The sequence below is a fragment of the Linepithema humile genome, chromosome 1 (genome assembly GCF_040581485.1).
Source record: "Linepithema humile isolate Giens D197 chromosome 1, Lhum_UNIL_v1.0, whole genome shotgun sequence".
Classification (NCBI taxonomy): domain Eukaryota; kingdom Metazoa; phylum Arthropoda; class Insecta; order Hymenoptera; family Formicidae; genus Linepithema; species Linepithema humile.
In genome coordinates this window covers 30672027-30684333 of record NC_090128.1, presented here as the reverse complement: position 1 = coordinate 30684333, position 12307 = coordinate 30672027, and the positions used below count along the sequence as shown (strand labels likewise).

Below are 12307 nucleotides of genomic sequence, written 5' to 3'. Positions count from 1 at the left end.
GCCACATTATATGACGTTTTCGTATTTTGGTGCCTAAATGCAAACCCTCTTTTTCTTGTAGCTGAACAAGTTTAATAATATATAACCAATTAATAATGTTATTGTCACCATCAATAAGTGTACCTTTAGAAGCCAAACAATTTCTAATTAACTTGAGCATATGACAAGCGTCTAAAAGTATATAAACATTTTTTCTTGTTGACGGATGACTAAAAAATGGTTTAAGATTGTCAATATCGAGAGAAGCACCAAGTTTTTTAAATGTTGATAAATTACATGCAGCACCATCAGCTGTTATTGAAACAATATTTGCATCGATTGCATGTAATTGTTCTAAACATTGATTAATAATTGCTACGCGTTCATCGCTGCATAAACTATTGATTAAATAATATGCTATAGGAAGCTTCCAATCATCATTTATACTAACTAACATTATAACCAACGCATAACGTGCTGTAGGTATGTTATTATTATTCTCAATATTAATATCATTATTAATACCAATGTCAACATACCCACAGCATTCTCGACCATGATATTCAATTTTTTCTTTTATAGACATTTCATCCATAGTCATACTAAAATATAATGGTTTATCATTTTCTCTTCTTTTCTTACACTTTACCTTTATCGATTCAATAGCTTGTTCATTGATTCCAGGATCACAATTGATATTTTTATACCATCTTGAAAGTGTTTTTGGGTGAGGAAGACTATTCATAAAATTAGTTCTTATATATTCGTATGCTTTTGCAAAATAAAAATGCAGAGTTACTGCAAACGATTGAAGTTCTTCTGAATATTTCTGTTTTGACGATGTTAAAGCTCTGTTAATTAATCTTATGACTGGAGCACTCATTGATCCCTAAGAAACATACGGAAAGTGCAAAATTTATTAAAGACATTCATGTTAAGAATATTATTTTTTTAGAAGTATAATATATTGTAATTTATTATAATTTTTATTTACAAAAATTAATACATAATGTACATGTGTAATATATAGATTCGTTACTTTATAAAGAAATTTTGTTTATATACATACACTGAGTTTTCGTTCTATATCATTTGATATTAAATTTTGTTCTTTCAAATGAAGCAATAGGTTTTTTAAATTTGTTATTTTTTTCTTATATCTTTGACATTTTTTTTCCAATGTACCATTCCGTTGTTTTAATTGTGTAATATGTTTTGTTGTCAATTCCAAATATTGTTTTAATCGTTCAGGATTTTCTAGATTCCATGATTTAATATCCCCAAGATAACGTGGCTTTCCTATTCGAGGACGTCTAATGGGAATGTTGTGTTGCTTTTTTCTATAAATTTATTTCATTATTAATAATTTTATTATTTCTATTAATTATAAAGTAGCAAAGAATAAAAAATAGAACTAGAAAAAATAGAATAAAAAATAAAACTATCATTAATAATAAGTATAATAATATTACCTTTCCTTTTTTAAAGGGTTTTCTTGAAAATTATCAGTTTGTTTTATATTTTGATTTTCAATTTCCAATAAACTTTTACTTGTACAGAGTTGTTCTTGATCAGTATATGTTTGTGTATTTATTTCTTTATGTGTATTATTTTTTTTAAGTAAAGTTTCATTCATTGTATAAAATTGATTTTTAGTAGTATATATCTCTGTTGTACTTATTTCTTTATTATAGTGATCAATATCAAAATTCGTATCAGAATCTATAGCTAATATTGGTACAGCATCTGATTTCAAATATTTCCTGTCTGGATTAGATATTATTGAAGGTTTATATGACGCAGCATCAAAATGTAACTCACAAATAAATATATTTTTAATTTCTCGCCACGCTGTCCCATGTTTAAATTTTATAAAATCTATCCATTTTTTTTTTAATTTTTTCTTTAGTAGGTAATCTGTAATAGAAGAAAAGAAATAATTATAAAAATTCTATTAATGTCCAAGTGATATTAACAAATATATCACATTAAATGTAAGTAACAAATTTAAAATTTCTCTCTTGTATTTACATTAAAGGATTCATTACTTTTTCTGTAATTTTATAATTTTACATAGCAATGTTTTACATAAAATTTGTTTAAAAATATATTTAAAAGTACTTTTATACAATTGTAAAATAAAGGTTAGGATGCCAAAGCTGATATATGAGAGTAGTAAATGTGAATAAATATAAATATGCGTTGGTTAGAATAAATACTTACTTATGAAAAAGTATTCCTTTATTTTGTTCACAACTGCACACTGCACATTTTCGAGGCATTTTTATAACATATTGAATGAAGAGCAAATATGTTGCTGTGTATTTGATGGAAAAGCTAACACTATAAGCATGCGCGAAGAGAGAGAGAGAGCGCTGGTACACTCCCTATTTCTATCGCAGTCCGATTACTCGCTCAGGGACATGCTTTTAGCGGTATGCTCCGTCTATTCATATAAGTCTATGGTGTAGCTCCAGTATCCACAAGCATTGTTGCGTGTTCGTTTTTCGCTTCCACTATTGGTAACGCGATTAAATCTAGATTTGCGTGTATTTTAGCTGTCTTATCTGTATGTGCTAACAACGCTTTTATGGGCCGTGTCTTTTTCTTGTTTGCTGCGTCATCTTCTTCGTCGTTGTCGGCCTTCTTTGCCTTATTCTCTTTAACTGTTTTATGTTGCGCGTTCTCTTTCGCATTCCCTTTTTCGGGTCGACCGTTTAATTGCCAGCACTCCTCCTGAAAGTGTCCGGGCTTTTTGCAATATTTGCAATATTTTTCTAATGCGTTTACTTTGTGTCCGTCAGCCTTCGGTAAACTGAATCGGTTCGCAAAACGACTTGTACGGCACTCACGCCCGATATGCCCCCATTTTCCGCACTTTGCACATTGCGGTGTCTTTTTCCGCGCTTTATTCGTGGTTTTATAATAGGCATTATATTTATTTAACGCTGGGCTTGGTCCTTGTAATTTTTCCTCAGCCGTTGCCACAGCAATAGCCTCTTGTAGCGTTCCGTAGTTCCTTACGCGTACAATAGTTTTAATATTATCTTGTAATCCTATCTGGAAATTTTGTAACGCCAAGTTTTGTACGGTGTTTTTAATAGTGTTTTTCTCCATAATCGTGTGAGTTTTTCCCTCTATCATTGATTCATAGAGTTTCATAGCGAGTTGGTCCACTCTCGAACCAAAGTTTTGAGCACTTTCACCTTGTTTTTGCTTCAGGGTATTAAACTCTAATTGTAGGTGCGTAACACTCTTATGTGTAGTATAACCCCTTTCTATTTCCTGTTTTAATTGGGCGAACGATTGAATATTTCTCGTTTGGAAATCAAGTAAGATTTTCCCTTTCAGTTTTGTGCACAGTATAGCCTTGAGTAATTGTAGCTCCTCTGTTGGATCTATGCTTTCCATCGCGTAGGTACTAGCACTTAAAAACTCCTGTATTCTATTTGGTGTTGTCCCGTCGATTTCCGGTATTAGGCTTCGGGCTTCTTTCAACTGCATATAATTGTTAGAATGGGTTGGCCTATTCCTTACGTCAGCGGGGCCTTGGCCGTACGATACGTTTACTTCTGGTGCGTTCATCGCTCCACGTGACGCGTTATTTAGTTCACGGTTACTAGTTGATCCTTGTTGCTGCCCTTGTATATCGTATATTTGTGCGTTAAATCGTTCGTGCAAGTTAAGTATCTGTTGGTGTAAATGTTCTTGCAGCACTTGCGTTTGCGCTCGCATCTCGTTTATCGCGTCTGCTAGCACTCCGATCTGTGTCTCTATTAAATTCTCTTGTATGTCGCTTGTGGCATTGGTCACATTCCCGTCTATGTTGATCTGTCGCCGCGGAGGCTCTCCGTCCTCAATTCGTGCGGTTACGTCGTTTGGCGGTTGTGCCATTGTTATTTCGTTGTTTAATTCTCGCGGATCAAAGATACTACTATCGTACGTAGTCGATGCAGTCTCAGTGCGCTCCGATATTCTACTCAATGGCCTCGTGGGTGTAGGCCTATCCTGGCGCGAATCCTCGCTTACTCCGGATATTAAGCTGTTATCTAATTCGCGGAAAGAATATTCTCGCGTTGTTTCAACGTTTTCGTCGACGTTCGCGACGCTTTCGTCTCTATCGTTTACTACGAATTCTCGCGGTGTTTCGCGCGTTTCCCTCTCGGGGTTACTCAAGGTGTTTATTGCGCGTCGTCCTTGGTCGCTTAACAACCAGGATTGATTCGGTTGTAAACTGGGGTTGTTTTGACTCGGATTACCGCCTAGCCAATATGGAAAACCGTGTCCTTCGCGTCTTTCGGACATTCGCTCTTATTTTACTAATGTGTCTTTATTTCGACTTACATTAATACGCTCGCTCGCATGGTGTTGCGTTGCTCGCTGCCCAGTGCTTCGCGGTGAGGTAGGTCACGTTCCGTTCTCGCTGTGCAGTGGCTCTTGCTCGGATTTCGCTGACTCTGCTTGGTCGTTGTGCTCCGTCGGACTTTCTCAGCTGCTTATTGCTCGAACTGCCTTGACTGGACCGCTTCCTCGTGGAGATTTTATTTTCTTTTCTCGCTTTCACTTTTCGCACTTCTAGTTTCCGTGTTATTTTCGGCCACGCTGTTCCCTCGGGTTGATCGTCTTGGTCCTGCTGCCGTGCCCAGGCCACCAGGGTGTCCACCAACAGCCGGACTACGGTGAAGAAGACGGATCCCACCGCTGCCACCAAAATTGTTACGCCGTGCCCGTGACTCAAAGATCTCGTCACGGGCCAACGCAGGATTCGGGATCCGTCGTGTAGGGCCAAGGGGGTTGATCCAAGGGAGATAATTATTGAACGATGTTCAATGAGAAATAAAATATCTTTATTCACTTAGCACTCGCGTACACTTTATTTAACGGCTTCCTCACAGTCGTTACGATCGCGTAAGATACAAACTCGGAGTTCGCGATACCGACGTGCAGCTCGTGCTTAGATCAAACTTAAAAACCCGTGGTGACGATCGAGTCACCTTCTTTTATACAGATCAGTATCAAGGTTAGCAACGTCTGCTTTCCGTGAATGCTGATCTACTTCGCTTGTTTGTGAGGCAATCCGCCGATCGTTTCCTCGTGCGGTTAACGCCTCAGCGTTTAATTATAATCGATTGTTACTTGTCTAAAGAATAGCATTGGTCAATATCTTTGTTAATTTTAAATACCTTATTCGTCTTTCTAAGAACGTGCTTCGAGTTGAAAGTTTTATTTGCTAATTCTTTAAACAATAGCGTTGCTAAATTAAAATATCTCGTTGTAGTTTTTCGATACACAACACAATATGTAATATTGGATAATAAATTCAATTTTTACTTTTTATTACTTAAATAACATCCATTTTTATTGACAAGGTTGAAAGACCACATGAGACATATGCAAATCCAATAGCGAATAGCACGCACAGACAGATCATCGCACAGATCGCACGACTTGACGCTAATGGCCGGAGCACAGACTTTTGCATAAAGCATAACGCATAAGCATAAGGAAATTGATTGGTCCATTTCCTTATGCATTTGCTTATGCTTATATATAGACCAATCAATTTCCTTATGCTTATGCGTTATGCTTTATGTAAAAGCTTGTGCTCTCGGCTTAAGCATAAGCAAATGCATAAGGAAATGGACCAATCAATTTCCTTATGCTTATGCGTTATGCTTTATGCAAGTCTGTGCTCCGGCCATAAAGCTAAAAAAATCCAGCTTTTTTTTCTTGACGCTAGCGTCAACTCGAAGTCACGTGAAGGTGCAAATTCATGGGACGCTAGTTTCAGCGTTGCCCATAGTCACGTGACTTCGAGTTGACGCTAGCGTCAAGAAAAAAAAGCTGGATTTTTTTAGCTTTAGCGTCAAGTCGTGCGATCTGTGCGATGATCTGTCTGTGCGTGCTATTCGCTATTGGATTTGCATATGTCTCATGTGGTCTTTCAACCTTGTCAATAAAAATGGATGTTATTTAAGTAATAAAAAGTAATAATTGAATTTATTATCCAATACTACATATATATAAAGAAAATAAAAAGAATAAATAAGTAATGAATTAAAAATGATACTTTTTGAGGTTTGGAAAAATCAGCAGTATTGTATTTATTTGCAAAATATATTTTTATAATTATCTTTATATTATATATGTTTAATTATGTAAATTTAATATCAATGTTATGTAAATTTAATTCAATAAAAAGTTATTTTATTATAAATAAAAGCTTGAAATATAATATATACAAATATGCTGTGCATTTTTATTCTATACAATTAATTTTCTAACTTTGAAAAATGCTATTCTTAAGTATTACATTAGAAATTTTCTAATACTGAACAACTATTCTAATATCGTTTTTCCTACTCTACTTATCAAAGTTTGCAATAATATGAAACTTTGTTTAATTGAAAAGATATACATTTTGTATACTTATCAAAATAAATAATATGATATGAAGTAAATATTTTATGTTTGTAAACATATAATAAAAAATATTACATATGATAAAAAAATTATTAATAAACATTTTTTTAGCATTTTTGATAAAATAAGTAGAACTGGTAACCAAAGGTTTTTATCTTATTCCTACTTAATTACACTTTTTTTAATATTTAAAACAATAATTATTAATAAAGCGAGTGAAAAAATTAACTGAACAAAATCAGTGACAAAAACTTTTAGCAGTTTTGATATATACGAATATTGATAAATACCGACGCAGACCCTGACTGACGCTAAATTTTACGAGAAACTCTTTTCATGCATTTCTTACATCCAGCGTCAACTTTGTTCACGTGACATATTTGGACGCTAAAAATGAGCGTCGAGCGTCAGCGTGAAAAGGCACCTTGACTATGGCCGGTATTCATAGTCCGTTCTTATATCCAAGATTGTCTTAAGCATGGACTTAAGATGCCATCTACATTCATAATCATAAATTAAGATTTCTTTAAGCATCGCCTTAAGCTTTACCTTCATTAAGATGATCTTTTTCTGTTATAATTCATAGTAATGTCTTAAGTATGCTTAAAACTAGTTTAAATTCATAATCAAATAAGACAGTCTTATTTGTATCGAATAAGCTCATGTTCAGAGAAAGTAAGGTTATATTTTTAAGTCAACATCGTACATTACTTAAGATAATCTTATTTTTGTAAGTAGTTAATAACCTACTAATATATTTTATTAATAACCTACTAATAATCTAAATATATTATAAATAGAGAGATAATGGAAGAAATTAACGATATCGAAGACATCGAAGATGATTTTGAAAATGTGGAACGTGTACGAAAACGATATATTCGTGATGGACAAAACCCTTTTGAATTTTACAATAATTTGCAATTTAAGAAACGCTATAGATTTAATAAAGATTCTGTTCTGTATGGTATATTACCAAAAATTGAAGAAGGATTAGGAAAAATTAATAATCGTGGTCTGCCGATTCCACCAGTAATGCAACTGTTGATATGCTTGAGATATTACGCAACTGCAAGTTTTCAGGTATTTCCAATTAGAATATATTTATTAATATTCTACATTTTATTGTTATTAATAATTAATAAAATAATAAAATAATTATATATATATTTAATATTTTCAGCTTCTTCTCGGTGATACAATGACTGTTTCACAACCAACAACATCAAGAATAGTTTTTCGTGTAAGTTTATTAGTTGCCAGCTTGCTTAAGGAATATATAAAAATGCCACGGAATTCAGAAATACAAAATGAAAATTGGCAGTTATTTAATAATCTTGGAAAAGGGAATGGAGCTATTGGTCTTCCTGGTGTGGATGGAGCTATTGATTGTACTCACATAAGATTGGTGGATACAAGATCCAAAATGTAAATGAAATTTACAGAAATAGAAAAGGATATTTTTCACTTAACGTGCAAGTATGTATTATTATTCTTGTTTATTTTTAATAACTATTTTTTTAATGAATAACATATGTATTTATATACAGACTGTTGTTGGGCCTAAAATGGAATTTTTGGACATTGTACCAGAGTGGCCTGGTAGCGCACATGACAGTCGAATTTTTCAAAATTCTTTATTATATATACGATACATGGAAAATCAGTTTGATGGTATACTTGTTGGTGATAGAGGATATCCATGTTTATCATTTTTGATGACGCCAATACCAAATCCTAGAACCAATGAAGAAATAAGGTTGAAATTTTCTTTCTCTATTTCTTAATAGTAAAAAATATTTATAATTAAATTGTATTAATTGTATTGAAAAATTGTTATATTCTATTAAAAAATTGTAATTGAACTAAAAAATGTTAATAATTAATGGATAAAAAAATTAGTGTATTATAAATTATTTTATTATTGTAGTTACAATAACATACAGAGCAGAACAAGACTAATAGTGGAAAGAACTTACGGCGTATGGAAAAGACGATTTCCCTGTTTATCACGAGGACTAACAACAAAACTAATTACTTCTACAACAATTGTTGTAGCATGCGCTGTATTACATAATATGTCATTAATTTTTAATGATGTGTTACCGGAAGATAATGATGAATTCCATGAAGATGAAGAAGAAGTACCTGTACGTGAACCTAATAATGGAACGTTAGATGGATTTGCTACTCGCGAAGCATTAATTGCTCGTATGTTTCATTAAAATTATATATGTATATCTATATATTAATAAGATATTGTTGTATAAAGTAAATATAAAAATAAAAGTACGAAATAATTATTATTGTATCCATTACGTTTTATTTATTCATAACATAATAACAAAGCATACAGGTACATTGGCTATAACTTTTATAAATAAAATAAAATACTTTATCTTTTCTAAACGCTTTGTTTTAATGAATAACAGTAAATATAATTTCAATTAAATTTTAAAAATAATACTGAATTATTATAATAGTAATACATAAAACAAAAGAAATTCTTATTGTAATAGAACGACAGTCATAGTAATAAAATAAATTATTTTTTGGTAATACTATTATAATAATAATACATAAAACAAGAAATTCTTATTATAATAGAATGACAGCCATTGTAATAAAACTAAAATAAATTATTCTTTGGTAGTACTCACTATCAAACTAAAAAAAGAAGATTATCTTAAATTTTGTTTTTCTTTAAGTAATAATTCTGATAATTCAGTGGTAGCAGTAGCCGCACGAATTTCTAAAGCATATTTTTCTTTGAGATGATCTATTTCAAGTCTTTGTATTACTTCTTGATGTTGTATCTTTAAATTTGCTATTTGCTCTTCCTGTTCAATTATGTGTTTGATGCGTTCCATTTTTAATTGTTTCTCGTCAACATTTTCTTTATTTTCAAATCCCGATTTTTTAAGTTTATTCTTTGGTGTAAGCACTACATTATAAAGAAAAAAAATTTATCATTACAATTATTACACTTGAAATACAGAAATAACGATAAAAATATGACGAATATCTTACCAATGTCTATATCCTCCATTAAACGTTTTCTTGGTACACTTTTTGATGTAGATTCTTTTTTGGCAAAAAAAATATATACATATATTAGTATTGAAGATTATATAATAATGATAAATATATATGTACAATCTCTTATTTTTTAATTTCTTGGATTTATAAACAGAGATTTTATTTTCTAAAAAATTACTAATAAAATTATATTTATAAAATTAATATAAATATAGTAATAAATATAGAGTAATCAATATAGTAGAAATAGCATTGATAAAATTTACCTTTACTGTTAAATATTGCACGTTTTGGATTTAATGCTATCACTTGTGCATTACTTGCTTTTTCAGCATCATCGACTTCACTGCTTGATTCTGTAATATTGAATTGTATTGTGTCATTATTCAATACTAAATATAATTTACAAACAAATATATTAATAGAAAGTATCAGTGAAATTAGTAATTAAACCTTTCATATCAGGTGTTTCAGTAGATTTATTAGTGAAAATAATTTCCCCGAAATCATCAACAAATGAAGATTCGTTATCTTGATTTTCAATCAATAATTCTTCAGGAATACAATCGTCATTTAGAATTCTCTGTTGTCGTTCTAAAAAAATATTATTCGTTACTTTTACTATTTTTTCGATTATTATATTAATAAAATAAAGATGTAGCTACCTTGTAATATTTCATCTGACATATTTGATGAAAATAATGTCGGTGCTGTTGTCAACAAATTGGGTGCTATTGCAGCAATATCAGGATCAATTTCAGTAGATGAAGATTCAGGACCACCACCTGTTAATAATCGTGCTTGTTTTTCATGTGTAAGGGCATCTCTCTGAGTTGATTTGAGATTACTCCATAATTTTTTGAGTTGTTGAATACTTCTCTGTAATTTATAAAATTATTAAATATTAAGAAGTAAAATATAATCTAAGTAAAATTACCTTAACCTCACATAATGTCACATTAGATTTTTCTCAAATATAATTAATATTTCTATTTTACACAATTAATATAACTAATTAGAAAAAAATATGTAGATTTCTTACCTTGCTTGTAATAATAGATGACATATTATATGAATCACAAATTTCATTCCACGCTTCTTCTTTATCTTTTAGTGTTGTAGCATCACTTTTTTTTCTTTCAATAATGTGTGAATATTTTGTTAAAATTCGTAAAAAAAATTTTTTTTCCGTTTCAGTATAATGTTTTTTACTTGCCATTATTTTTCACTTTTACTTAAACAATATTAAATTATAATATACAACATAACAATATACAAAAATTGGAACATGAATAAAACGTATATAGACATGCAACTTGTAGAATTTTTCTACAAGAATCTTTTAATATATCATACATTTTATTGGCTGATACATCAGAAAAATTCCGAAGATTGTCGAACGCTAAATAAGATTATCTTAAGCATTAACTTCATTAAGAAAATCTTAAGCAAAAAGAAGTATCAATTTCTTTACAAAGATTGTCTCATTTTGAAACTATGAATACATGATACCTTAAGTTGAGCTTATACAAATAAGACAATCTTAGTCAAGAAAATCTTAAGACGATATTTAAGATTGGACTATGAATACCGCCCTATGGGCAACGCTGAAACGAGCGTCCCATGAATTTGCACCTATATAGATAATGAGGTAAAAAAGAACAATAGATTAGTTTCTGGATTTTGGGATAGAGGCGCTATACAGTTCTCAGTGCTAGAGTTCCTATAAGTAGAGTTCCTATAAGTAGAGTTAAGACACCGGGCAAATCGGGCTATGATTGGTTGTTTCTTTGGCTATTACATATGGCGGAAATCTATAGTTCATGTGACATATATTATAGATTTTCAAGCACGTGTACATGTATTGTACATACATGCGATGGATGAAAATCTATATAATAATTATCTGACAATTGTATTTCTAAAAATGTTTAGAACAATATACACTCACCCGAAAAAAAAGCGGTACACTGAAAATGTGGGAAAAATTCATCAAATTTCAACTGACGATAACTTCGTAAATAATAAAGATAGAAAGTTCTATAAAATATGGAAATGAAGCTAAAAATCTCTACTTTAAGAATCAATTTATTTCAATGTTGCAAAATAAATTTATTGAAAATGGCGGATGACAAAGTGCGAGCATGCAAAATTGAAAAATAATGGTTCGAGTTTGCGACGGTGCACGGTATAAACAAAAAATTGTAGCTTATTGGGATTAAAAGCGTACGAAAGTACAGAGTCTCCTCTTTAAAATGCTTTTTTATGCAACTCGATACGATGATTTTTCGCCGAGAGATTCGCATTTGAAGAAAAAGGCAGATTCTTACTTCTAGGCCTCTCACTTACAGTACAGTCTGCAAATCGTTCTCCAACGCGACGGTATACTCGTTCTCGTCCGTCTGAAGAATACAGACAAAAACGAGATTCGTCGCTAAAAAGAACGGTACTCCATTCTGCATATGTCCAGCCTGCATGCTCGACAGCAAAATTGAGTCGAGTTACGCGATGGCGACGCATAAGCGAAGGTACATTTGCTGGCCTGCGCGGAAAAAGACCGTGTTCCGCTAATCTGTTTCGAATAGTGTCAACGGATACATTACATTCGCGGACATCTCTTAAATTGTTTCGAATTTGAACAGCCGTTCGATGTCTGTCTCTTAATGAATTTAAAACAATAAATCGGTCATCGTTTTCATTCGTACAACGAGGACGTCCCGAACCAGGTCTTCTTTGGACAGAATTAGTCTCCAAGTACCTAGCATAAGCACGTTGCACGGTTGACACTGATAAATCAAATGCCTCAGCAACGTACCTTCGACTTCTCCCATCTTCAATTAACGCTACAACTTGAGCAGCTTTTTCA

General features: G+C 31.8%; 2 protein-coding genes and 1 pseudogene across 2 annotated transcripts; 1 reads left to right on the top strand and 2 right to left on the bottom strand.

Moving 5' to 3' along the window:
- Positions 1–1451: 1451 nt before the first annotated feature.
- On the bottom strand, positions 1452–5295 carry LOC136997219 (uncharacterized). Its single transcript, XM_067347690.1, has 2 exons — positions 2203–5295; positions 1452–1896 (listed from the first exon to the last, which is right to left on the bottom strand). The coding sequence occupies exon 1, from the start codon at positions 4282–4284 to the stop codon at positions 2440–2442; it is 1845 nt and encodes a 614-aa protein (XP_067203791.1). The 5' UTR covers positions 4285–5295; the 3' UTR covers positions 1452–1896; positions 2203–2439.
- A 1541-nt stretch (positions 5296–6836) lies between these two features.
- On the top strand, positions 6837–8713 carry LOC136997220 (putative nuclease HARBI1; annotated as a pseudogene).
- Positions 8703–11055, bottom strand: LOC136997221 (uncharacterized). Its single transcript, XM_067347691.1, has 6 exons — positions 10484–11055; positions 10107–10320; positions 9895–10035; positions 9708–9797; positions 9433–9486; positions 8703–9346 (listed from the first exon to the last, which is right to left on the bottom strand). The coding sequence occupies exons 1-6, from the start codon at positions 10658–10660 to the stop codon at positions 9084–9086; spliced, it is 939 nt and encodes a 312-aa protein (XP_067203792.1). The 5' UTR covers positions 10661–11055; the 3' UTR covers positions 8703–9083.
- Between the last annotated feature and the right edge of the window lie 1252 nt (positions 11056–12307).